The 27,950-nt window shown below is 43.8% G+C and overlaps 2 protein-coding genes across 2 annotated transcripts in view; both read left to right on the plus strand.

The window, feature by feature from the left end:
- Nucleotides 1-3,832: 3,832 nt before the first annotated feature.
- The window catches only part of MRPS6 (mitochondrial ribosomal protein S6), a 47,443-nt gene continuing 23,325 nt past the window's right edge, over nt 3,833-27,950 (plus strand). The window contains exon 1 of the mRNA XM_072338872.1: nt 3,833-4,669. Coding sequence (XP_072194973.1) covers nt 3,833-4,669 — 837 coding nt within the window. The remainder of the gene's footprint in view (nt 4,670-27,950) is intronic.
- SLC5A3 (solute carrier family 5 member 3) lies at nt 4,535-26,614 on the plus strand. Its single transcript, XM_072352356.1, has 2 exons — nt 4,535-4,669; nt 18,621-26,614. Exon 2 carries the CDS (start codon nt 18,923-18,925, stop codon nt 21,062-21,064), a length of 2,142 nt encoding a protein of 713 aa, XP_072208457.1. The 5' UTR covers nt 4,535-4,669; nt 18,621-18,922; the 3' UTR covers nt 21,065-26,614.

A 27,950-nucleotide genomic window follows, 5' to 3' on the forward strand; every position in this document is an offset into this window, starting at 1 on the left:
GTCTGGAACACAACCACTGCCACAGCTGCAGGGCCATGCAGATATTCTCACAATAACTTCACACTAGCTAGTTCACCTCTTGCTGCCTCACGTGTACAGTGCTCAGCTGCAAACCCTACCATGAAGGTGAGTAGAGATTAAGGAGCACAGGAGTGTATCTGTATCTGTATCCCTGCCTATGTCTACAGACAAACACCAGTACAAGCAAATAAAAACAAGACACTTGTTAGTATATGAGTATATGGCAGCACTCTTTCCACAGCCTGTTTCTGTTTTCTTCTAACACTGAAAATCTGTCCAGATTTGAAAATGAAGATGTGCTACACCCTAGAACTAAACCTGTGCTAAATTCTGATTTTGGCTTGGCATTGTATGATGTATCACAGCTAGAAATTAAAGCTTTTACTAAGAGGAGAGTATTAGCTTTTCTGTGGTGCACAGAGCACTTATTAGAAAATGAAGTGTATTCCATCATAAGAAAGACCATAGAAACGCGGTATAGTTGTACTTAGAGAGGCTGTTAAAAATCATCTTGAGCTTTCAAAAGGAGAATATTTTTTTCTTCCTTTTTCCCCCCTCAATCCTATCATACAGGACTAGCTTCTTCATCAGAAGTCTATGGGACATTGCACAGCATTTTTTCACTCTCCAAAACACGTCCAAAAGCTTTTTCCCAAATTACTTTCTCATTTACATATGCACTCAGGATGCAGGAAGGCATATTTTTATCCTGTGCCCTACCAGAAACACAGAATCATGGGGCTGGAAGAGACCTCTGATAAACCAGTAAGTCCAACCCCATGCTAAAGCAGGCTCTCTACTGCAGGTCACACAGGAAAGCATCCAGATCGGTCTTCAGTATCTCCAGAGAAGGAGACTCTACCACCCTTCTGGGTGGCCTGTTCCAGAGCTCAGTCACCCTCAAAGTGAGGAAGTTCTTCCTTATGTTTAGATGGAACTTCCTATTTTCCAGTTTGTGCCCACTGCCCCTTGATTTGTCAGTGGGTACCACTGAAAAGAGCCTCATTCCAACCACTTGACTCCTATTCTTCAGATATTTAGAAGCATAGGTAAGATCCCCTCTTCTCAGTCTCCTCCATGCTGAACAGTCCCAGGTTTCTCAGCCTTTCCTCATGAGGGAGATGCTCCAGACTTCTCATCATCTTTGTGCCCCTAAGCTGGTCTCTCTCCAACAGTTCCACGTCTTTCTTGAACTGGGGAGCATAGAACTGGACACAGTTTCCAGAAGTGGTCTTACCAGAGCAGAATAGAGGAGGAGGATCACCTTCCTCAACCCGCTGGCCACACTCTTTTCAATGCATCTCAGGAAACCACTGGCCTTCTTGGCCACAAGGGCACACTGCTGGCGCAACCTGTTGTCCACCAGGATGCACAGGGCCTTCTATGCAGAGCTCCTTTCCAGAAAGGGCAAAATATACATTAGCGCTTTTTTGTGCTGCTCTCTTGTGTACGGATGGATGTGAAAGATGCTCAGATGTAGGACAGATTGCCTTTGTAGCTCCCTCCACCTCCACCATGTAAATGTCATGTCTCAGGCCTCTCAGGCCACACATTTCTGCTTACTGCTTTTTAAAAATAACGTATTAGAATGGCTTATATTTGTGAAAACAAGTTTTTAGGGCATGCTCACTACTGCTTCTCAGACCTTCCTCTACAATCCCCGTGCTTCTAAATGTTAGACTTTCCTACAGTCTTCGGATACGTCTGGGTAGTGCTTTGAGGAACAAACTTCAAGACGCAAAGTGGAAGTGAATACACTGACTTCATCAGCAATGAGAAAATCAGAAAGCATCAGGAACTCCCACAAAGATATGGGGTGTCACAGATGTGTACAGCAGCTGGCTCATGGAGTGTGCACAGCTATAGGTGGGCACTGCACACCGAACCAGAAGCCCATGTACATGCAGCATTCAGGTACAGTCATAGTCACTGTGTCTGTATTGTTGATGTGCATATCAAGAGATCCCTCAGTGCAATGATTTCACTCAGAGAATATACCCAGGAGCACAGTTGTCCTATCTCATACACAAATCTCCAGCACAGATATAACTGGACTCATGTTCAGTCTTGTTGGTGGGATCTTGAGATGAAGTACTGGAGGATGGAGATGTTTGGATGTGGTTCACAAATAAAGGAGTGGGAAGGCCTGTTGGACCCATGCAGCTATGTGTCTGTGGCAGCTGAGTGTGCCGTGTAGTTGAAAGTGCTTATGAATGGTGAATATAAATGCACACATAGCTGAGATCAAATATTAACATGTCACTAGTTCTAGAAATTTCAGTATATAGTCTTGGGGATTTGCAGGAAGTTCTGAGAAAGACTTCAGGAACTGGAACTGAATGTGCTGCTTTTGAGGGGGGAAGATGAATGTTTGAAGCAGGCACAGCAGCAGAGTGCAGTGGTTTCATTCTGTGGGATGAAAACAGTGTGGTTCATGCGCACTTACACCATCAGCAGCGGGGAGGGAAGTGCCATCCATTCCTGTCTATATGGCGGGGTTACCTGGCTTCTATCCTCTATAGGGACTGCCATTTGCAAACCACCTTGCTTTCCTCTGGAAGAACCCAGGCAGATGTTCAGAACAAGAAAGAAGCTCATTCTGCACAACGCTATACCAAAACCAAAACAAAACCAAAGCAAAACGACCAGGGAAGGTCTGCAAGAACAGGCAGTCACACCTGCCAGCTGGCAGATGGGCAATTACAGCAAGAGCACACCTGAGCTGGGGGACGTAGACTCGGAGTATACTTGTACATGGGCAATTAGTCCCGAACAGCTGACAGCTAACAGTGGGGCACAAAAAAATGGCTGCAGAAACAAAGCCTGTGTGGTTGCTGCCTCATACCACCTGCAGGGAATGACCTACAGCTCCACTTTGGCAAAGGCCTACAACATCACTACTGCTGGCTGTGCCGCAAGTTTGCTGCGGGAAGCGCTGGGGAAAGTTGTTAATTAGCAGTACTTGCATCTTGGATTCATTTTAGCAGCCACTGTATCAACACTATGCAAACAGAGAAAGCAAGCTGAGCTGATGGCAGGTTTTTTTTGTGGGTTTTTAGGTGTTTTTTTTTTGGTGGAAAAGGGTTTGGTTGTGGCTCCCGGATGAGCACTGAGGAACCTCTGGATGGAGCGGTGCTGTAGGCTGGCAGCTTGTGGTTTGAGATGAGCTCATGTTGATAAAGAGCGAGGTATGAATTCAGGTTCTGTTTTAAGGGGAGGTTAAGACTGTATGTAAAAGAGATGAAGGAGGAGGCTTTCTTTGCTGGAGGCTGTGTTGATGAGGAGACTAGAGGACTGTAGGACTTTCATCATTAAGAGCCTGTTGTGGGATGGAACAAGGGTATGCAGCAATAAATTGGGGTGCTGGGATCCTAGATATCTCATTAAAGTTCTTCAATTTTGAAGCCTACCTTCTTTCCTGCTTCCTCTTCACCCTGAGCCACAGCAAGGTGGCCCTGCCTTTCATCCCCACAGCTGCCTTTAGGCCCAAGCAAATCAGCATAGCTCGTCCACAGCAGCAACCGCATAGCAACAGCCTTTCCCAGGCAGCCTTTCCCAGGCAGTGGAGGACCCTCATGGCACCACAGCAGTGGGCTGTAGCCAGGATGGCTGGCAAGGCTCACGCTCTTGCGCTGCTGAGCTCCTGCCTCAGTGCACTGTGAGCACCTCAGGTACCACAAGAAGCCCAGGAGGTCTTCAAAACCCAGGGCAGAAACTCAGGACAAGATCAGTGTATAAATCCAGCTCCAGCACTGTATTTCTGGGACGTTGTTAGGTATGTACACCTGAGTGAAGGGTGCGCCCCACAGGGATGTGTCCATGCTGTGGAGAAATACGACCCCAACGACACGAGCAAGCCACGTCAGTGAGGCTGTCCCGGGTGAGATGCACTCCGGCCACACAATCGCCCCGGCGGGGCCGCGGAAAGTTCTGGAAGGGTGCCTGCGGGTGCCCACCTGCGGGCACCTCACCCGGCTGCGTGGGACCGGCGGCCCCGGGCAGGCGCGGGGGCTTCCCGGCACCGTCCTCTCCCCCGCCGCGTGCGGTCTCGGCTGCGCGCGTGTGCGCGGCGGGGGGGAGTAAGAGGCGGACACAGTGGAAATTTCCACTCCCTGCAGCAGCCACAGCAGCCACCACCACCGCGGCGGTGGAGAGGAGGAAGGCGGGCGCAGGCCCGGAGCCGCCGCAGGGGAGAGGCGGCTCCCTCCCCGCCGCTCGGCCTTCCCGGCTCGGAGCCCCCCTCCCCGGTGCCGGGCGTCCCCCATTCGGCCCCCCGGGGGCAGGGGCGGCGGGGCAGCCCCCGGGCGGGCGGTTGCTCGCGAGGCCGCGGCGGCGGAGGCGGTGCCTGCGGCGGGCAGGGGGCGGCGCGGCGGAGCGTGCGCAGCTGCCGGCGCCCTTTAAGCCGCGCCGCCCGCCCGCCCGCTCGGTGTGTGTGCAGCCCGGGAGTCGCGCGGGCGGGATCCGCCGCCAGCACAGCCGGAGACCCGCTTTCCTCCTTTCCTTCTCCGTTGCCCCCCCCACACCCTGTCCGGCACCGCCGCCCCCCTCTTCTTCCCTCGTGCCCCGCCAATCCCCGCTCCTCCCGCCACAGCCGAGCTCTGCGATGCCCCGCTATGAACTGGCTTTGATCCTGAAAGCCATGCAAAGGGTGAGTGAGGGAGGGGCGGAGGGCGGGAGGGGACCGGCCAGGTGGGACCGGCAGTCGGGGGGCTTTTCTCTTCCCCTACTCGACCTATCCAGCCCCTTCTCCGGGGCGAGCGGCGCCCGCCCGGCCCTCCCTCGCTTCTCGAGGCGGAGTTGCGCAGCGTGCTCCGGGCTGCCGTGTGCGCGGCTCTCGGCCCTATAGCCCTTTCCCCTTGTTTGAATCCTCCCCCGCCGGGAGCTGTCGCAGCGCGGCTCTCCCCGCAGGTAAGCAGCTGCCGGCTGAGCGCAGACTCGCCTTCGCTCTCCCGCGGCCCTCGCCGCCTCCCGGGGCTCTCTCCGCACCTGCCCCAAACGCCCCCCGCCCGCGGTGCCCCCGGGCCTCGCCTCGCAGCGCTCGGACACGGGCATCCCCGTTGCGGCCCTCTGGTGGGGGAAGGGGGGGTGGGGGGAGATCTCGGTGATAATTTTTCAATTGATTCCCTTTTCCGTTCCCACCCCCTCCCTGCCGTTGCTGCCACCAGTTGAGCCGCAGCGATATCGCCCCTTGGAAGGGCTGCCAACCGCTGCTGCTCTTCGGTGGCTCGGTGATAAAGCGGTGGTGTGAGCGAGCGGGGTGATGCGGTGCTCAGTGAGCCCCGTCGGGGCTGTGCGATACCTGCGTGTGGAAATAGCGATTAAATAACAGCATCCCGCAGTACCTGGGACCCTCTATTTGGGAAACAATAGCTCACAGCAGTCCATCCCCAGTGCCTCCTTTAGCCTTTATCTCTACCTTCAGTGCAACACGCAGGGCTGGGGTTGGCACGGAACAGCACCCATAGCCCATACCATCCCGGTTCTACCCCTTGCTGTCGCATTTCACCTTTGTTTCTATGAGCATATATATCTGCAGTAGGACACTGAGGAGCAAAGTGGCATTACTCTGTGCTTCCCGTAGTTGCGGGCGCACGTCTTCACGCATTGCATCTGCTATATATACTGGTATATTTCCATTCATTTTCCATGTAGCATCCACATGTCAGGGTTGGCTTTTTTCCTTTTTTTTTTTTAACTTGGCTTAACTGCAGGAGCTGTAGTAGACTTCTCAGGTGAGTCCCCTAGTGGAGAAGTGCAGCAAGTGGAACAAAGCTGGGGAGATCGCTGCACCCCCTCGCGGAGCAGCGCTCAGCCTGGTACCCGTGTGAGCCCTGGGTACGGGGATGGGATGCTTTATGTGACTGTGCTCTTACATGTGCCAGATGCCTCGTGCTGTGCAGGCACTGTAAAGGCAGGATGGGGCAGGAAGCATAGCAAACGTGGCGTAGTGAGGCATGGGGAAGTGCTGCTTTGAAAGGATGCTGTGTTGGGGAACAGCGTCTTTTGTACCTAGTGTTTGGCACTGAGACCCAGAGATAGGCTCTTAGTTGTAGGATGCTCCCAGTGTGCGTTAACGCACTGAAGATCTAACATCTGTAACCCTTCTCTCTTTGACCCTTGTATATTCTTTCCTAATAGATGCATCTTAATTTTTTTTCTTCTTATTTAAGCTGTGTCTGTACACCTAGTTTTAGTTCAGGAATGTTACTCTTTCTAACCTACCCATGTCATAATCCTAAAATCTAGGTAGTTAATCTCTAGGTGCTGTTTTCTTGATTGGTTTTTAATAAGTATCTTATTACTGTTGCCTTTCATGTGCAGTGTACGTTTGAAGCAAATTTCAGTACATAGTGGTTATATGCTGCACAGTACTGCTGGATCCTTACGGGTTGCTCTAATAACTCCTTAATGATGCGTAATCTGAAGCATGATGCTAACTTAAATGGATCAAAATGTGGGCACCTGATTTTGGTCTGAAATTACACAGCCCTGCAGAAGTTGGAGCAGTTGTACTCAGTGCTGAGTCAATTTCACTTCCCCTTATCAAGAGCTCTCTGATGAAGACTGCCCGGGCAGATGCTCCCTGTGCAAGATTGTCAGTCCCTCTGTGCTGTGGCTGTGAGCTCTGTGCCTGTTTCTGGCTGAGACTTGAGTGAGTGCTGGCTTGTCTCCTGCTGTCCCTGATAGCCCTTCTCACCCAGCAGCTCTCCTGCCCCATCTTCCCTATGCTTCACTGTTTAACTCCTGTGGGCTCCCCTAGCAGCTTGAGTGCAAACCTCAGCGCTGCAATCTGGTGGATTTTCACAGCTCTCTTTGGAGGCAAGTGCTGTGGTTCTGCAGGGTTCCCCCCTGCCCACAGTTGTTTTTCATAGTTGCCTTGGCTTTTGCACGGACCTAGGTAGAAAAAACTCCCCTTAAATCAATTCTGTTCTTTTAGGTTCCTTTGCTTGCTAGTACTCCCGTGTTCATGTTGGTGGTCCTTCATTCTTCTCTTGCATGTGGCTTCTGTTCCAAGTGATAGAGTGTGTGGTGCAGCAAGGCTTCTTCGTATCCAGCTGACCTCTGTGTGGCTGCGGCACTCTGCTTGTTCAGTGTGGCCCCGTGGTCCCACTCTGTTCTTCTCTGTCACTTTTGTGCTTGGCAGATGTCCTCATTCTCTTCAGCATTCCTACTGTTGCTGTAAAAACACAGTACCTGAAAGCTAAGGGGAAGGAGGAAAAACTTGAACAACTCAAGCTTTGTCACCAGCTGATGCACTGTATTTATCTGAGGGACTGTGGCTTTATTCTGAAGTTAGAGCTGAGAAGCCATTTCCTTTCCTGTCCTGTAGGTGGTGTACGGTCATGTATCAGACTTGTGGCAAAAATCGAACTTCCCCACGGGCAGTGTCCTCAATCAGCAAAGACCCCACTCTGACTCTCTAGAAACCCTAATTAATAAAAATCCCCCCAAGGGCCCCCCGAGTATATTAATTTAGGGGAAACAAACAAAACCCAGTTATTTGTGATCTCACTGTATTTGAGAAGTAGCTGCAGTGGGAGCATTTGGGTAGCGCGAGGAGGAGGAGGAGATGTTCTTGCAAAGGCAGAGTGTGAGACTGTGGAAGTGAGGTAACAGTAACTTACAGTGGAAGTAGTTAACGTTGCATGTTTCTTTTGCTTTCTACATTCAAAGTGCTAGCGAAAAGTAGGATGATAGCAGACTTGTTGCCAGTTCTTAGCAGCACGGAGATGTGTGTGTGTGTGAAGGAACTCTGCTTATACTCTGGAGCCTGAGTCAAAGGCTGCAGTTGTGTGGAAGGTAAGGATGCAGAGTAAAGGCTTAGCTCTTCATATTTTGCTACAAATAGTCAAGTTTAGAGAGTGATTTTCTAATTATTTCTGCCTTTCTCCCAGGAGAGCATTCAGCAGGGGGGGTTCTGGCATCAGGAAGGGACAGCGACCCATTGTGGATGTGCTGGAGCTCTGGCCTCTGGAGAATGAGCTGTTCTGCAGGGAGCCTCCCTTTGGCTTCCCTCCTGGTCCTGCTGCTGCTTCCTTGGGAGACTGGGGAAGGAAGGAAGTGGGGCATGGGAAGGGGAAAGGGAAGGAAGAGCTGGAAATGGCTTCCTCTTGCTCTACTGCTGTTTTGCAGACCGACCGCAGGGCGGCAATACAAGACACCCCACGTGGGAGCCGGCAGCCTGGGGAGCGTAGGACAGACAGAGCAGGCGGAATCCCCGTGCTGTGCTTGCTGCTGCCCGACTGGCAAGTTGGGACAACCCTCTGCGAAAGGACAGCGTTGTGACTGCAGCTGCAGAGAATGGGCACTTGAAAAAACTTCTAGTAGAGGATCTTGCTGAAAATGAGAAAGCGTATCAGTATTTCTGTTAGCATCATAGGATCGTTTGAGTTGGAAGAGACCTTTTTGAAAATCTTTAGATCATCTGGTCTGACTCTCCCGCAGTGGACAGGGACACTTACAGCTAGATCAGGTGCTCAGAGCTCTGTCTGACCTGACTTTGAATGTCTCTAGGTATGGGACATCCACCACCTCTCTGAGCAACCTGCTCTTTTGCTCTCCCCTACTTCGTCTGTAATGAAGTCATCGTGATTTAACACTTGGTTACCTATGACAGCCATTCCCTGAGCTAGGGAACTTGTCCACCCACCTCAGTAGCCCTACAGCACACCTGGACTCACAGTTTGACCAGCATACTCGCACAGTGTAACTGCACAGTGTAACTGGTGTTCAGCACCTGTTTGCTGTCTTCTGAGCAGCTTGCTGCTTTTCAGAAACTGCCTACCTGCTGTGGACGTCATTCTTCTTTTTTAAGAAAGCTGAAGTAATGGGCAGTAGTGTTGCTTGACATCTTGACTATTATGCTGAATTGCTACGTAGGCAGCTGCAGCAATTGGGCTTCTTTTGATATTTTAGTTGCTAGGGAAAAGAGAGGGGAGCTGGGGGGGTGAGAAGTAAGCAGGCAGATATTGTTTTTATTTTCTTTCTTTTTTTGATGAACCCACCTATTCTTACCACTGAATTACACCTTTCCTGTACACTCTTGCACTGCCACCCCTGTTCGGTTGGTTGAAATTATGAGTTTTATTCTATTTCCTTTGACTTCTGTAGTAGGCTGAAGTAGGTTCTTCTTCACGATATTATGTGTAGCAGGGAAAGGACTTGTGGGGGAGGTGCTGGAATGAAGACCAAGTTTCTGGAACCAAAAGAGTAGACTAGAAAGCTACAGGGTCTGCAATTGACTCTCCTATAAAAGTCAGCTTTTTGTTTTCTGCCTTTAGCACTACTGTCAGAATTGCTGGATTTGAACTGTGTGATGCAGACAGTATTTGAGAATGATACCCTCCTGGCTGACACTTGCCATATTTCTTTCCTAGGACCTGAGAGTAGCAAGTTTCTGCCAAGTGTGTGATATTTGCCTGGATTGGATATGGGGGAGGTGAAGGATTATTATTTTCTGTGAAGTTGTTTAAACCTTTTTATAGCAGCTAGTTTTTAGCAAGATGCGTTTGGCAAAATTGTCTGAAGTTTGTACTAAGATGATGGCAGGAACCAAGATAGTCAAAAGTCTCTTGGTTTATACAGGCTTATTCAGTGATTGAATATGTGTAACAGGATGTGTTGGTTATTCTGCAGCTCTCGTTCCCTGAGTTTTTGAGCTGCCTGAGTGTAGACGCAGGGCTGTGGGCAGGCTGTTGGAGTCAATAGACTTCAGTGGGATTTGATAAGCTGCTCTTTAGTGGGTAGACATGGCAGCTTAACATTTTAAGATAAGAATTCCCTATTTTGCTCTTGTTACCTGTTCAGTGTGTGCTGTTCTGTCTTGGCTGTGTATCTTCCCACAGTTGTTCATAGTGTGTTTGCATTTATCTGTGCACACTGGATATATATGATCAGGGAGAGACCTGTAAACTTCAACATGGGAGTAGTTTGTGTTCTATCCTTCAAAAATGAGAACCTGTTGTATTGATAAAATCACACCATTGCTTTCCATTATAAAAACCCTTAAGAGTGACTGGCTTTCTAAGATGTTTTTTATATCAGCTAGACTTGTCTGCTGAGTTAATTCAAGTATGAATCTGTGTATACACTTGCTTTCTTCTAGCACATAATATGTATTTTGTAATAATGTAAGTTCTTGCTGTCTTACATATTCTTCCAGGAAATGATTTCCTCAGATTCTCTTGTTCCAGAGCCATAACACTGGTGCTTTGGGGATTGTTGATTATTGATCAAATCACTTGTCTTGTTTTTTGTCCGATTGCAGACTGAGCAGATTGTTAATTTGGTGACCCACAGCTGCTCACGCCTGCTTTACTGCAAATCTCTGACAGGGGAAGCATTGCTGAAGTGGAAACAGCAGTTAGCATTGCTTATACTGACCCCTGTGCTGCTCAGTTGAGAGCAGCAGGAGCCTCTGGGTTATTCACTTGGAAGCTTCCTGCCTTCTGGGATGTATCTCTGGTGTGCCTCCTGTAGGAGAGCCAATAATGAGGTGGAAGGGGCAGACAATGAAAAGGATGGCAGACGGTTAAAGTATAACTAGAAGTTGGACAGAAAAGATGAGCACGAAACATACAGAAAGCAAGGCAAGATCTGTGCAAGTTAAGGGTGTCTGCCGTAGGAGCATCAGTTCAAATTCTGGAGCTGAGATGCTATGGAAATGTATTGGCCTGGCTGAGGAGGGGGAACAGAAACAAGCATGGGGGTGGCAAACTGTCATGAATGCTAAAAATGTAGTTCTTCATGTTGACACAGGAACTGCTGTTTTGCTATTTCTCACATTTTCTTTCTTTTTTATTTTTATTTATTTGTTTATTTAATCTTGGCTTATGCACTTGCAATCTAGTCTTTGTGTTTTGGTCATGAAAGCATTTAAGGAATGATAAATATAAATTAAGGTACGTGCACAACATGGATGAAGGAGGGAAATATGTTCAGTGGAGTTTGTTGAGGCTACAAGTTGGGTAGTGTTAACTACAGGTAATTAGAAAGCTCAATTTAAAATTGCGCTAGTTTTTTTTACCAAGGTAACTTTATTTAATATTCATTTTGCTGCCTTGAAATGCCTTCAGAAATCTTGCAAGAGCATCATCAGGCTGAGAAGTTTGAGGGGCCTCAGAATTGGATTCTAGCGTTAAAATTGCCTCCGAAACTTCAGTCTCAACCAACAAAGAAACTTGTGATACTTTATGATGTTGGAAAGATTGTAGACAGCCATAAATGAGATAGGAACCTGGGAAGTCCTGGATAAGCTTCAAGTATATTTTATGTGTTGTTTTTTTTTTTTTCTAGCCAGCCCCCATTCCTTTATCCTTGAAATTCTGGGAAGCGTGACTTCCTTCTCTGCCCAGTTGTGTGGTGACTCACATTTATTGATCATTTCTTTCTCTGAGTAGCTTATGAAGGTCCTGCTCTCTTAGTCAAAATTGTCTTCAACTGAGGTGAACCAGCACATTTTTCTGAGTGAGGAGTTGTGCAAGTTGTTTTAATAAACTGCTGGATGATGGTAACCACCAACTAGATTGTGTCTTTGTGCCTTGCAGATGAAGAAAAATCATCTTCAGTAGTAGAGATATACAGTGCTTTCTGATGGCTTGTGTGCTTTTGATAGATTATTGACGTTTGTCATCTACATGCAGGAAGCTTTATTTTGTGATCCCAGGTCCTCTATGGAAGTCAAATACTTGCATGTTTATCCTTTCTATTGATCTTAAGCACGAGCTACTTAATTAAACAAATTTATCCACAGGGAAATAACGCAAGAAGCAATGAAAAAGATGGTGCTTCTGAACATTGATAGGCCACTACAAGAAGGAATTTGAGTCTTCGGGTTCAGTTTTACTCTGCAACTGCTAATGTAGTACATCAGCTGACATCTTTACAGACATACCTGGCATGGTGAATTCTGCATGATTCCAGAACCTTCTCCCTTTCTGCATTGTCTGGGGGAGGCATCCCTTCTCGCTTCCCTTTAAAATTACTTTCTTTACCTGTTTGTCCTGTTGTGCTCTTGATTTTGTTATTGTTGGCCACGTGCTTTCTCTGTACTTTTCTTCCTCTTCTGCTTCTAGTTCCCGTGTAAGGAAGGTCATCTGTCTATCTGCATTTGCAAGAAAAAGCATGATTTTCTTCCTGAGGGAAGGAGCTGCTTACGGTAACCTATCTGTGGGCAGCTGAGCTTCTGGTAGCTATCTGCTGGAATTTTGGTGAAGACGCAAATCACAAAATAATAGAATGGTTTTGTTTGGATAATCTAGTTCTGCTCCCTCTCACCTGCTGTGGTCAGGGCTGCCTGGAGTCCCATCCAACCTGGCCTTGAGTGCCTACAGGGATGGGGCAGCACAGCTTCTCTGTACTTGTGCCTCACCGAGTTCTGAGGAAAGAATTTCCTCCTGATCTCAATATTCTTCCATTTCCCACACCCCCCCCCCCCCCCACCAACATATTATCTGACTGTGTAAGAAGTTGGTTTCCCTGAAGCATATAAGCACACTTGGAGTACTGCAGGAGGCCTCAGTGCAATCTCCCTGGAGCCTTCTCTTTGCCAGACTGAGCAAGCCCATCTCCCTTAGCCTTTCATCACAGTAGAGCTGTTTCAGCCTTCTGATAATCTTTGTGGCTTCTTCTGGACCTGCTTCAACTCTGTGTTGTTCCTGTACTGGGGGCCCCAGGCTTGGATGCAGTGCTCCATATGGGGCCTCATGAGGGTGGAGTGGAGAAGGGCAACTGCTTCTGTCTCCCTGCTGGCTGTCCCTCTTTTGATGTACCTTATGTTGGCTGTCTTGGCTGCAAGTGTATGATGAGCTTTACATTCACTAGGCCTCCTAAGTCCTTTTCCCAGTCTCTCTGCATATGGAATTGCCTTGCCCCAGCTGCAGCACCTTGCACTTTAACTTGAAAATCCATTGATGTTAGCAAGAATACAAACCTGCAGGGGGGAGACTATTGAATTTAAAGTGCAATGCCTTACCCCTCAGCCATCACAACCCCCATAACCCCTACTGTGTATTTGCCAGGAAAGGTTGGCCCAGTCCTTCAGAGGTGCTGAGCAGCTGTACTTATCCATCTCAGCCCTGATGTCACCCATATAAACATAGGCCAGTTCTTTTGTCTGGCAAGGAGAAGAGAAAGGGCTTACCTACTAATTTTCTTTAAACTGGTAGTCTGTTAAAAACTTAAGTTGATGAACTGGAGTTAAGATTAGCAGACTGCAGCATGTATAGGCTGGCATGAAAAGATGGTCTTTCTGTAGGCTCTTATTTTAACAGATAAGAAGGAATTTTTTTCCATCTTTCTTAAAGTTCTTCCCTGTGGGTGTGTGAAGTTTGGGAAGAACAGTAGTAGCAAGTCATCCACTATGTCTGACATAGTGCAGGAGACTTAAGAGAAAGTAAGTTATCAGAATATGGAAGTGATGGGCAGCATGAAGAGGCTTGCTGAGACACTGCTAGTAATGTAGATTTTGGAAAATACATAATCTTCCTCTTGGTTTGCAGTTCTCTAATCTGTGCTGCATGATCACTGCAATAAGGCTATATCTTCTTTCCTTTGCTTGCTTTTTTTTCCCCCTTGTGACTTGGTGAAGGACCTGGAAACGTGTGCGTGCTTTGGGGCAGGGGGACCTGTTTTTTTTAATTGTTTTTAAAACCAAACGCAAATAATTTGATCTATGATGCTGGTGCTGTCAGTTATGCTGGCCTTCAGCTTCATATGGCCTCACATTTTTCCAGTTACTGCTTCTGTAAGAGACCGTAATAGCATAACATTTCTGATAGGCAAATGCAGTTCAGTTGTGTGTGGAGAGGTGTAATTCTCTTTCTACTGAACTGCATGCTGTGAGGGTACTTATTTCTCTTCTGTCTCCTTCATCAGTCCTTTAGAATCAAGAAGAACGTGCTACAGAGCAACCTTCTTTTTCTGATGCTACTATAAAATAATGAGCAGAATTGGAGTCATTCCTGAGATCCCAGACAAAGAAGTACATTACAGGCTTGTAATAACTCCTTTGAGTGACTGACTTGAGCTTTTCACCCTGAATCAGACTTCTATGGTGGTGATGGTTTACATGTACATCTGTGGCACCTGTGTTCTCCAAGGCTGGAGTAGTGTTAATGTGGTATCACTTTGGAGCAGTGGAGTCTGTGTGGCAAACAGGCTGAGCAAGGTAGCTGTCTATTCAGATAATTCCACCATGTTGAGCTGCTGGAAGTGACATTTCAGACTTATTTATTAAATGTTACAGGTTCACTTCTGCCTCTGAATTTGCCTGCTTCCTTTGCTGTACTGTGTTGGTTTTGGGTGCTGTACTAGTCCAGCCCCTCTGGCCCAGCTCATCGTTTATGAGGGCAAGACCTGAAAGTCAGTTTGTGGATGTTTAGGGTAGTGCTGGGTGGCCCTTGCCTTCTCGAGGACATGTTTGACATAAGAAGTTGAAATGTGTCATTTGATTCAGTTGATCTATGAAGAACAATTTTGTGTGTCCCGCTCCCCCCTTCTTTTAAAAAATAAAATAAAATAAAATCTGGCATTCCGCAATAAATGGAACAGAGCCTTTTCCACTTTTTGCTCTTCCCTTAGAGATAAGTATGCTTGAGGTAGCCTGTGTTTACCATGGAAGAGCGTCCAAGTAGGAACTCACTTGCATGTCTGTAGCAGGCAGCCCACAGTGTGAATAGGTAGACAGCATGCTCAGGAGGTTGTGCAGACCGGCTCAAAACATAAAATCTTCATTCTCTTTTTTTCCTTCCCCCATCCTGCCCTCCCCCACCCTGGAGAGGAAGTGTTAATATTTTTTTGTGCAGGTATTGAGTCTGGAAGTCTGGGTATGTTCCCCTTACACAGGTGAGTTGTTCAATAGGTAAGGCACTACTAGATTGTATTAACTTGTCCGTTTGAAGAAGATAGGAGTGAAGAAATCTTACTTTCAGGAAAGACCTTCAAAACTACCTTGCGAACAAAGCTCTGTACATAATTTGCTAACGAGTCAGAGTGTAGACTACTGTGTGTCTTATGTGGCTGTGTGTATCCTCAAATTAACCCTTAAAGCGTTGGTCACTGGGACTAGCTTTTTAAGTGCAGGGGAAAGAGGAAATGAAATGGGAAGCCTCCCATCTGCAATTAAGAGAAATAGACTAAGTGCAAACCAGATAGTTGCTTTAGGGCTGGAACAGTTTGATTCTGGCACTTTTGAAGGCCCATCTTATTAGAAGAGCACTGTGGAGAAAGTGTTCCTTTAAAACAATCGTACAAATTTCTCCTACAAATCCCACCCTAAATCTGCTTCACATTATCTAGCATCTTTTCAGGGATTTTTTTTCTCCTTACGACACAGGCTGCCTGTTGGAGACATGAGCATTGTTTCACCAGAGTTGTAACCTTCTATCTTCACACAAGAGGGAAAAACATTGTTTTGTGTCTCTGATATGATCCAGCCAGAAAACAGCTCTAGGGAAAAAAATAATCACGGTCCTTGGCAGCAGGGCTGTCTTTTTTTTTCCTGTCAGTGCCACAATGTGTGCTGCTCTAATAACTTGAGATTAAACTCGCATGGAATGTCTCAAAAGTCCTTCTTAAGACTTGAGGTCATAACTTGCTGAAAGTTCAGAGGGACGTGTCTCATTTTCATAATGAAAAAAAAATATTCCAGGGTTATTTTGGAATTAGGTCTAGAATGAAACTGGTACATGAGACTACTTTAGTGCAGTAATTTAGTGACAGTGCAGCAAATTTGTGGCAGCTACTGAAAACTTCACACCTTCCTGTTCAAGTAAGCTGAACCCTGTACGTTTCAGATGCTGATTACGAAGGTGATAGTTCAAGCCTCTGTAGGCTGCTTGTTTAAAATGGATAATTTGGCTGTACCTTCCAGTGGAAAACACTCAATAAACTTCACGTATTGTTTATTTTAGTTAGAGTGAGCCTGTAGTAGTTTGGCATGTATCCCAACTGAGAAATATCACAATTTATTCAAGGGCAGCTGCATCTTCTGCTTACGCTCTTTCTAGGGGGATTGAATATGCTTGTGTAATGGTCTTGTGAGCTGGGTACCTCTTCTATCATGTAGGGGTAGTTTCACTGTATATTGTCATGATTCATACGTGTTACTATGTAGCATAACTTTACAGAGTTGTTGATTAACCTACAGGGAAAATATTGGGAAGTGAACTGAAGTTTAAGTCCAACGTTTTACAGTAACGGAATAGGACAGTAGAAGAGGCATAATATAGATTCTTGCCATTTCTTTAGCTTGCCCATTATTCCGACTCTGTATAGTTCTTGTTCCCCAGAGTGTTTGTTCTTCCACTTCCCTTAAAATATTTATACTTTTGGTGTAAGCAATATAATGTCGTAGCCCTTGAAAACTTAGGGGAATATAGTAAAAGAAACAACAGTATCAACGTGTTGCTCAGAAATGCTTAAAGCTAAGAATACTGTGTTGTAACACTGGCATGTGATGGCATCCTGTGATCTGAAGTGTTGAGAATTTTGTGTTGGATTAAACTTTTGAAGGCGCATCTCATTTAACTTGTGCTGCATTTGTGAGTGGGGGTAAACATGAATTCTTCTATGGAAGAATTTCAAATACATTTGTGGCTTGAGGCTTATGAGCTTGATAAATTTAGCACAGTACTGTAATCAGTCCATTTTGTGCCACGTCTCCATAGTCTCTTATTATTGACTATAGCTCCCGCAGGATGAATGCGTATATTCTCATGTGGGTTTGTGGTGGTGGTGGGGAACCCTTATTATCTTGATCCGATCCTGAACTCCTCTTGGAAAACAGCCAGCTTGTACAAATAACATGATTGTGATTTTCTCCTTAAGGCTGAAGTCAACGGCTTCTTGTAAGCCTTTTTTAGGATACATTTGCCTTAATGAGAGAGAGGCATACATTCTTACATCAGCACCTTTGCTGCCTTCAGTAAGGCGGGCAGGGTATGTGTGTGTTTTTAACCTTAACTACAGCTTATTGTGGTCTATTTGAGAACTGTTAATGTTTTAGTTTTGTTTTTAAGAAGTAAAATGAGTATACTGTGAGGGTGCTAAAGGGGAAACCACCCAAATATTGGTATGTTATCCATGAGTTTGTGTTAACTGAAGTTGAATTAATAGGAAAATGTGTGTTTTCAGCATGGTACCCAAGCACTTTTGCAAAGGAAGTAAAAGGAAGAGTGATTAGAACTGATGTTTGTAGGCCTCCTAAGGCTGATAGACCTTACGTTCAGAACAGCAATCAGTGATTTGTGTGCTTGCCTTTATTTGTAGATGGGAACGAGGAATGGTGTCATTCCCTGTTCTTTACTTCTCTGTAATAAGCTTGAATTCCAAAGCTGTGCTTGTTTACTACAGGGAGCAGCTTAGCTTTGTGTCCAGTCCTTCCATAAGCCATTAAATGATTTTGGGCGGGTAGGCAAATGACACTTTCTATGGCAGAATCAGGAGGAAGGAGCATCCTGCCTCCGTAACAGAGATAGGAATCATTGTGCAGCTCTTTAATGCCCCCTTTCTTTCCCATCTTTTCAGTTACCTGGACAGCAAATCTTTTTTATTATCCCCTAGCTTCCACTTTGAGCGCTTCAATCCTGGGTGTTTAAATGAATTCTCATGTTCACTGGTGTGCTTTAGTAGAACAGGGTATGATCTGGGGGTTCAGGAATAGAACAGCAGGATATACTTTGCCTTCAAACCTGTCTCTGGTTTTAATGCGATCCTTTTCATGCTTGAGTACAGATGGGTGGTACTGGGAACTGGAAGCTACCAGAAGCCATCCAGTTTTTCCTCGCAGTATGTGGAATGCTTCCAGAGGATGTTGGAGCCGCATGGGTGCAGACGTCAAAAAGCACATGGAAGATAGAGATACCCTAAAGCTGGATGTGAAACGTAGTTTTGCTTTTGCCATCTGGATGAACGGGACTTTTTCTGCACTCAGAGGATGTGTGATACATATGAAGAGCTTTCAGGGTGAAATGTAACCCTATCGTAATCTGTACCTTAGGCAGGTGTAAGCTCTCTTAAAACCTGTGGAATAAACTTGATTCTCCAGGTGATGATAAACTTATATTGTTTCTTGACAGCATTATGTCTTTGTAGCTCTAGTATCCAGCTTGCGTCTTGAGTGCATGCATACGACATCTGAAGATTTGTAGGGCGCAGTGCTAGGGCAATATGGGAGATGACTAGCCAGGTTAAAGTTCCTTCGTGTTTTTTCTTTTTTTTTCTAAGATTGTCTGCAAGAGGAAGGCCTTTTTAGTGGTTTGAGAAATAGAATTGAGAGACTGTAAAGTAAAGATGAATGAAAATGTATTTCTGTTTCTTGCCTTGTTTGGGGAAACTTGGGTGACTTAATAGCCCAGAATTGTTGTGTATCTTAAGGTGCTTGTTAAAGCTGACTTACAAAAGGCATAACTTCTTAGTTTTACAAGTACAGAATTTGTGTGTATTATGGATTGCTTAAATACAATATGGATTGCAGGAAATGTAAGGGGGAAAGTCTGTGGTGTTCAGTTATTGTTTTACTAGACTTCAAATTTTTTCTCATTACTTCATGAAATTCTCCTCTAATTCAATCTTTGTCTTTTGTCTTTGCTGCCTTGCAGGGTTGGTACAGTAGGCCTCACTAAACTTAGCTGCAACTAAGAATTTCTCCTACATCAACTGAGTTAAGGCTGATGCTCTTGTGGAATGTGGATTAAAAGTGCGTGCTAAGTTCCAAATTTCCATTTGAGAAGCGGAGAAACTAAATGTACCACAACCACCAGCATCAGGACAGCAAACCAAGGGACAAAGAATTTGATCCGCAGTGTTGATACATGTTAACTGGTTCACGTGTTGCTTAAGAGACGTTTGCTGGGGGGCGAGAAGTGGACGTCAGCTGTGCGAAGTCATTTTGTTTACAAAAATGAGGGCTTCTTTGGAAACAGCAGACATTGCCATTGTGGCGCTGTACTTCGTGCTTGTAATGTGCATAGGTTTTTTTGCCATGTGGAAATACAATCGGAGCACCGTAAGTGGCTACTTCTTGGCAGGGCGTTCTATGACCTGGGTAGCGATTGGTGCATCTTTATTTGTGAGCAATATTGGAAGTGAACATTTCATTGGGCTCGCAGGATCTGGAGCGGCAAGTGGATTTGCAGTAGGTGCATGGGAATTCAACGCCTTAATGCTTTTGCAGCTTTTAGGATGGGTCTTTGTCCCCGTCTACATCCGGTCAGGAGTGTACACCATGCCGGAATACTTGTCCAAGCGTTTTGGAGGGCATAGAATCCAAATCTATTTTGCAGCATTGTCTCTAATTCTTTATATCTTCACCAAACTTTCAGTTGACTTGTATTCAGGGGCACTTTTTATTCAAGAATCGCTAGGTTGGAATCTCTATTTGTCAGTAATCCTCCTTATTGGAATGACTGCACTGTTGACTGTGACCGGAGGTCTTGTGGCTGTCATCTACACAGACACCCTTCAAGCTCTGCTTATGATTATTGGTGCCCTCACACTTATGATCATAAGTATTATGGAGGTTGGTGGGTTTGAAGAAGTTAAAAGAAGGTATATGTTAGCATCACCTAATATTACGTCTATCTTGTTAACCTACAACATTTCCAATACCAATTCCTGCAATGTGGACCCAAAGCCCGACGCTCTTAAAATGTTGCGTGAGCCAACAGATGAAGATATTCCCTGGCCTGGATTTCTGTTGGGACAGACTCCGGCATCTGTCTGGTACTGGTGTGCTGACCAAGTCATAGTGCAGAGAGTTTTAGCTGCAAAAAACATTGCTCATGCCAAAGGATCCACTCTGATGGCAGGCTTCTTAAAGTTACTGCCAATGTTTATTATAGTTGTCCCGGGGATGATTTCACGAATACTGTTTGCAGATGATATCGCCTGCATTAATCCAGAACACTGTTTTCAAGTCTGCGGGAGCAGAGCCGGATGCTCTAACATTGCCTACCCACGTTTGGTGATGAAACTTGTGCCGGTTGGTCTTCGGGGACTGATGATGGCTGTGATGATTGCTGCACTGATGAGTGACCTGGACTCTATATTCAACAGTGCCAGCACCATATTCACGCTTGATGTCTACAAACTCATTCGGAAGAGTGCAACATCTAGAGAACTGATGATTGTAGGAAGAGTCTTTGTGGCATTCATGGTAGTTATAAGCATTGCTTGGGTACCCATAATTGTTGAAATGCAAGGTGGTCAGATGTACCTTTATATACAAGAGGTAGCAGACTATCTGACCCCACCGGTGGCTGCTCTGTTTCTTATGGGTATATTTTGGAAGCGTTGCAATGAACAGGGAGCGTTCTATGGCGGAATGGCTGGGTTTATCCTTGGAGCGATACGGTTGATACTGGCATTTATCTATCGCGCTCCGGAGTGTAACCAGCCAGATACTAGGCCAAGCTTTATCAAAAACATCCATTACATGTATGTTGCTACAGCCCTGTTCTGGATCACTGGAATTGTGACTTTTATAGTGAGTCTTCTTACACCTCCACCTACGAAGGAACAGGTTCGAACAACCACTTTCTGGGCTGTGAGAAACAGGAATGTAAAAGAGAATACCGCAAAGGGGGAGCGGTACAAAATACAAGAAAAGAACATCTTGAGGTGCAATGAAAATGCTAATCATATCATTCCAAACGGCAAATCTGAAGAAAACATTAAAAATATTAAGCCTGAGGATATCAATCTTCTGGTTACTTGCAGAGATGACAGCAACCCGGTGATTTCTGTAAGTCACTCTGAAGTCGAGACACCGGTTGATTGCTATTCGAATGGACAAGCGGCTTTGATGGGTGAGAAAAAGCATGAGGAAGAAACTGATGATAGAGAGAGACATTTGAAATTCATAGATTGGTTCTGTGGCTTTAAAAGTAAAAACATGAACAAGAGAGCTGTTCGGGAGATGGAGGAAGAGACTGTTTGTTTACAAATGCTGGAAGAGACTCCAAAAGTTAAACTATTACTAAATACTGGACTGGTCTGTGTCTGTTCGCTCGGAATATTCATGTTTGTCTATTTCTCTTTGTGAGTGAATAGTGAACTTTTAAGGGTATGGCTATACATACAGAAGTTGATACAGGTCTCTGGAGATTTTTTTTTTCTTAATTATTTTTATTGTTTTTCCAAATAGCATAACTGCAACCCAGGCATTGTTTACGCTATAATTGTAAAATCAGCTCAACTTTAACCTATTTAGAGACCATTTGAGACATGTTGTCCTATCTGCTGAATGCAGGATGTGTTATGTGGTGTCTCTCTCCCTTTTTCTTCCCCCCTCTCCCCTCGTTTGCAGTACTAATCTTTTCTTTTTTTCCCCACGTACATATGTGTAAATATACCAAAGGCAGGCAGGTGGCTGTGTTTGAAGTCAGGCAGTTCTAGAGTTCAGTCAACATTAAGATGAAGATAACAAGTGATCATTTACCTTTGTGTAAAATCTAAAGTGATTAAAGCTATGTCGAAAGATTTTTTTTTAAATGCAGAGTTGTGATGCACATCGTTCTATCATTGTTCTCTGTAACATAGCTGTGTTTTCTTGGCCAACATAATACTTATGAATTTTGCTCATTACTTCCAGTGTTTTCAGCTTCTCAGTTCTCTTAGGGTAACAACAGAATGGTATTTTTCTTGTAGTAATTTATAATGTGATATCTGTTAGTAGCTTTCTGTCGTTCTTCCCTGTAAGGAAATGTTTATCTTTTGATCTTTATCCTTTGTAAATTGCAGTACTGAAAAGCTGTTATATTTAAGCAAAGAAACCCTGGAGATGACAAACTGGCAGTGGAAGAGAGAGGAAAGGGGGGGGGAGGGGGAGGGTGAAAAAGGGTTCTTTTCATTGTGATTTTATAGTATATTATATTATTGAAGTGGAAGAACATGCATTCAGTGTTGACAGTCCACAAAACTTTAGCCTTATATTGTCACTGACATAATTAGGGTTTACCTCTTTTTAGAGAAAAACCTATACATAGCCTCTACCAGATGGGAGAAAGTGAAATGTGAGACTTCACGTGTCTTAAGTTAAGTAAATGCACTAAAATATAACTCTTTATTTTTTTTTCCCCTTCGTGATGTGTGTCTAAAGGGAACGCTCCACAGCCTTACCGCTGCTGTACGCTGAGTCTGAAATGGGGGGGGGGGGGGGGAAGAGAGAGAGAGGAGGGAAAGAGGTGGAAGGTCCCTGTTTTCCAGAGACATATCCAGGCTGCCTTTGGACCTAACTCCTGCAGCAGTCTTTGCTCCTGAGCTTGTCTGGGGAGTTGTTTGGGAAACTCTAACTGGCCAGGCTGAGGCAGTGCGGTGCCATGCCGACAATATGCAGTGTGCTTTAAGGGTCCAGAAGTGTTTCCTCTACACAGTCAAATTTCTTAATAAACTTGAGAACAAATAGTTCTGTAGAAATTAATATTGGGTTAATCTTGCCATTGACTGTTGGAGACGGTTTGTTTTCCAGTACAGTGGTACTGCAGGCTGGTTAAATAGCTGTTAGCAATATGATATATGATGTGTATTTTCAGGTAAACCAATTAACGTTGGGTTTTGTGGAGGATTATTTGTTTGTTTTGAAATCAGTTGATTCCTGTTAGCTCTGAGACTACAGTCAGTGGGTGAGATGTCTCACCTTTCTCCGCTTTATTTAGTTGTTGCCACTGTGAAGTAGGATACTCTAATTGGCAATACGGTAGCGTCGGAACCCTGGTGGAATATATCTAAGACAGGAGAGTTACCATACCTGAGTCTTGGTGTAAATACACACTTTCTTGCAGTTTGTGGTTCACTTCATTTAGAAAAAAAAATATTTTAAATCTTTTTTAATGGTAAAATTCTAGTTGGTGAAGCATGTTAAAGGAATCTCAAGCTAGTTCATCAGGGGGATGAGTTGGGAATAATGATACTGTATGTAAAAGACATAAAACATCATCAGTTGTTTCTATGCGGGATAAAATAATCTAGGACTCGCCTGATGTTAGCAGAGTGAAAAATGTCTTGTAAGATGAGAATAAGCCTCAGACTATCAATATTTTCTTGAAAAGCCTAGGTTCTAGTGTGCCAGATTTGGCACAGGGGAAGAGAGATTCATGTGCCAGGCACTGTCCCTACTAACTTGGCTTGTCTTTCTATCAGCAGCTGGTACTTGGGTTTTCCAGAGCAGTCTTTTTGGCTCTGATACTAACAAATACATTACCACCTAACCTTTGCAGTTAGGTTAGCTCAGGGACCCTTCTGCTTGGCTGCCCTTGCTTCGTCCTTGCTTACTTTTTTTCCAGGGTGCCTTATGTAGTTATGAAGCTGAAGGCATGGCTTTTAGTGCCACCTAAATAGCAATTTGCTTATAATGTGTTTTCCCAGGTTGTTTTTCCCTCCTCTTTCCCCAAGTCATTTGCTGTTTAAACAGAACGGAGTTCTGTTTAAATAGTCAATACATGGGATGCATGTATCCTGGTTGGTATAACTGCAGTCAGATCCATAGTGAAATTGATCCTTTGAACATCATATGGAGTTAGAATCTTTCCCAAATGTACAGTGCAGCCTTTGACTGTTGAGTCTGAGATACTCAATATTCCAGTTAATACATTCTTACTTTTGTTGAACTAACAAGTTGCCAAATCAATATAATTGATAATTGGCAGGCAGTTAGAATCTTCATGAAGTAACACTCTCCCCAATTAAGCTGTCATTGTGAAGAAGCTTTTAAGCAAATCGTTTATCTGGTGTGTTTTTTTTTTTCTCTCAAGTAATTTACAAACATTTCTACGGTACTCTCTGCCTAATGTCAGCCTCTTCAGTCATGTTCTGTTTCCATGTCTTAGAGGTCATAGAACTTGCCCGATACTTTTAGCTACATGTAACCACTTAATAAAATCCCTTTATTAACCCTCCCCCCCTCCCCAATCAAATTTAAGGCTTCAAGCAATCTGTTGGTGAGCCTGACCCAGTGTTGGAGACTATAGTGTTAGAAGTTGCTTGAGGTTTGTTCATTTGTTTTTGTTTTGTTTTTTATAGCGTAAACATGCCTTTTGCTAAATCTTCTGGTTATGATCTACCTACAATCCTGGTTAATACGTTTAGGTCCAAACACCAACTTTATGGTCTGGTAGAACTGCAGTTCATTATGGAATGGACAGTTGGTTCCATATACTTTAATGACTGGCCTCCTCTGAGGTGGGACTGGCTAGCTGCACAGGGCAGAGCCAGAGCCAGAGCTTGGCTTCCTTCTCTGCAGCAAGGGGTTTATTTATTGCCTTGAACTTAGAATGACAGTCTTGAAGAAGTCGTTTTGGAACTACACCTTTTTTTTGTTGTTATTACCCTTAACTTATTTTTCTGTTAAGATATCTGAATCTTCTCCCAGAAATCCGTTAGACTAGCTAAGAAGGATGAGGCTTCCTGAGAGCTTAATAGTACATTCTGGGAGACTATTCTTATTTAATTTTTTTTGTTTGTTTTAATGAATGATTTGATACTGTTCTCTACCAAAGTTATTTTTTTAATAATTTTTTTTTTTTATTATTATTACTGTTATCGTGTCTTTTTTTTTTTTTTTTTTTTTTTTCTTGTTAGCTTTTGCTAATACCTGAAAGGAAATGGTGAGAGTTTTTGTTTCACTTCTCCAAATCTGTGCTTCATCCTTATCCCGGAAGGGCCAGCATGAGACTTCTGATGCGAATCATAAGAGTACTGTAACATAGTAGTGAAAAGGATTTCCCACAAGGTTACGGTGAATGGGCAGAGCCATCAGCGGATCTCTGCAGGAACACTTAAAGCAGAAGCTGCTTACAACTTTAAAACGTACAGCTTTATTTTTTTTAAATATATATTTTTTTAAATCCTGAGGTAAAGGAGGTGATGGGAAACGTTCCCTTTTAGAGAACAGGATGCACGAGAGAGGCTGGAGCTGATGTGCTCTAACACTTTTGAGGAAATCTTTGGATTTAGCATGTAGAGCAAAGCAAAAAAAAAAAAGCAGCAAGCTCACCTGTTAATTTGGTATTCTGTATGTTCTGTGCCCTTAAATGTAATTGTTTTGAAAATAAAACTAACCTTGTTACGTGATGTTAAAAAGCAAACTTGTGTGCAATGTTTTAATTTTTTTTTTTTTTTTTAAAGAAAATGTTTGTATATAATTAAATGGTTTAATGTGCTTTAATTGGCCTAAGGTAAAGAGTAGTCCTAGAATGTAAACATATATAATTAGAATTTCTGATTTCACTGTGAGATCTCTGAACTCTCTTGTTTTGCGAAGTGGTTTGTTTTGTTTACAAAACACTTTCAATTATTTCTTTTATGGTGTTGGTTCAAAGGCATTTGCTTCACTTCTGTTCTAATATTGAATTCATGGTATAGTGACATCTGGTGACACTTAGCATTATCAGTTTCACTGTGTAAAGTCAGACACTTTGAGCAAAAATGGTAATGATATGACAATTCTCTGTGTCTATGAATACACGTTTTTAAATGAGGTGGTTATAAAAATAGTTGCTGTGCAAAATGTTAGTAGTCTTCTTCAAGAAGAAAGCAAATTTTCTAATATCACTAGAGCAGTCTCTTCATTCGTCTTCTTATTTTTGAAGCACAGTGTCAAAGTGATGCTGCTTTACCTTGTATTTCTGATATCATGTGTTGGTTTATTTTTTTTTTAGATATCTGTGAGGTATTTTTGTTCTTTTGTTGCTATTGTATTTTTTCTGCAGATTTTATATAAAATACCAGTTTAATGAACTGCCTTTTTTTTTAAAAAAAAAACAAAACAAAAACAACAAGCTATTCAACTAAAATACATTTCAGACCAAAACCAAATGATATGATCTATAGCATTTGAAATCTGCCTTTTTCCTTGTCCCTTGGTTTTTTTTGTTTGTTTTTTTTTCTCTTTATTTTTTCATTTCTTTGTTTGTTTTGAAATAAGCCAAATGGGCATGTAGATAAGATCGCTATAACGGATCCAGGTCTCTTTTGGTAAAGTGTTATTTAAAGGTCTGTTAAGATCTTATAAGACAATATACTGATACAAATTATTGTAGTAGGAATATAGTTTTAGAAGTGTTAATGAGATTAATACAGCTTAATTATACTTGTAAGTTGCTACTGTCCATAATGACAAGCTTTTTGTCATAGAAACAATGTATGATAAATTAATTTTGGTCTAGTGTATAGAATTATCATATTGCTATAAATCTTTGAAGTAAATCTGATGCAAAATTTTCATAGTTAGCATTGCTGGCCCTGTGTATACTGTTCTTTGTATACTGTATGCATATTATTTTGCCTACTGCATTAGTCTTCAAACTAAAACTCTTATTAGAGAGTATTTGGATACTTCAGACTGTGTTTCTTGCAGTTTACATTCCTTTACCATGGCATTTTGTCCTGTCTAAAAGTATTGTATGGAAATGTTTAAAACTTCTGTACAAAGTTTCAATAAAAATAGAGGAAAAACAAGAATAGATATCTGTGAAGCTATTTTGGAGAATCTCTACGTAATTGTCTCATGTATTCTTGCTTGTAATGAGCCTTATGTCCCCGTATATAAAGAATACCTCCTATTTTGCACCTGTTAATAAAGGCAAATCTCTTGAAGCAGGGCATGGGCATTTTCTTAGCAGAGTTTTAAAAAAAAAACAACAAGATATTATCACCAACAAACAAAAGAACAAAGCAGAACTTTGAAACTGCAAGAAGAACTTAAGGATCCAAACTGTAGTTGCAGAGTTTGGCTGTGGAACTGAGGGCCAATTCATGGGGAGGTGGGCCTATGGGTGAGACCTATGGGTGGTGTGGGCTGCTCCTTCTACAACCTGAAGGTCAGGATGCCAGTAGGGGAAGGCTTAGCTACCAGATGTGCCCTGCAGAACAGCTGCTTGCTTAAAACAGAAGCCCTTAGTTAGCAATGCAGGCACCGTCTGAACGCGGTGTAAAACTGCATTTTTGTTTTCTTTTATATGTCAACTGCTGCTTCATTAACCAGTTTGTGAATGAGATGGGCATCTTCTTTCCTAATTCTGGAGTATCCCTAAATACCTGCAGTTGTGCTTTGGCATCCTTTTGGGACCATTGTAGCCTGTAAGCCTTGCAGTGTCTGCTGTTTAATTCTAGCTGCAGTCTGAAAATTGGTCCTAGTGCCCAAGTCCCACATGGAGCCCCTGTTTGTAGTCATGCTGTGGGAACGATGAGTGTGATGCTGTCTTCTGCCTCATAGGAAGCAGTTATGGCTTGGAATAGTCATTGCTAAGATCCTTGGCTGTAGAGTGGGAAGGAAACTTAGGATGCTTACTTGAAAAAGATTAAAATATCAACAGTTCTAGAAGAGGAGGTCAAATATGAGTCTTCACCTTCCTTCTATTCTTGTCTCCCATAAGGATGTATTGGAGCTAATAGCTATAGAAAGTGTGGTGTTAGTCATGGTTTCTTTGTTGGCCAGTGGAGAAAGTTGAACAAGGAGTGGGGCAGGTCTGTGGATTAGACACCTACGGAACTGTGACAGTAGAGTAGGAGCAAATTATGGGAAGGACATGAAACAGCTTTTCAGCTGAAGGAAAATGTTGTATTCATTAAATATTTTCTCGATATACTCTTGCTGCTGCGTTTCTAAAGCAGAGCAGAAGATTAGCTGATGTTTGAAGAAATGGGTCCAAAACATCTTTGGAGATAGAGGCTTGGACTCAGCATACAAAATAAGCAGACTTATTTTGTCATGCCTGCTGACTTAGCATGGATTTGTGACTTACGGGATGGAGGGGCACTCATGCTTTCATTAGCTGTTAATTAATTAGCTATCTAATTGTCTATAGGGTGATCACCTAGTGAGCAGCTTTCCATTTCACTGATTTTTAAAAGAAGATCAAGAAGTATTTTTGTCACCTACTGGTTCTGTTTGTGTTAATTAGCAAAGATTCCCAATACCCGCTTTTCTCAGA

The sequence above is a fragment of the Excalfactoria chinensis genome, chromosome 1 (genome assembly GCF_039878825.1).
Source record: "Excalfactoria chinensis isolate bCotChi1 chromosome 1, bCotChi1.hap2, whole genome shotgun sequence".
In the NCBI taxonomy this organism is placed as follows: domain Eukaryota; kingdom Metazoa; phylum Chordata; class Aves; order Galliformes; family Phasianidae; genus Excalfactoria; species Excalfactoria chinensis.

Excerpts from the sequence above, each read along its gene's own strand:
- SLC5A3 (XM_072352356.1), top strand. The coding sequence starts at position 18,923 with ATGAGGGCTTCTTTGGAAACAGCAGACATTGCCATTGTGGCGCTGTAC.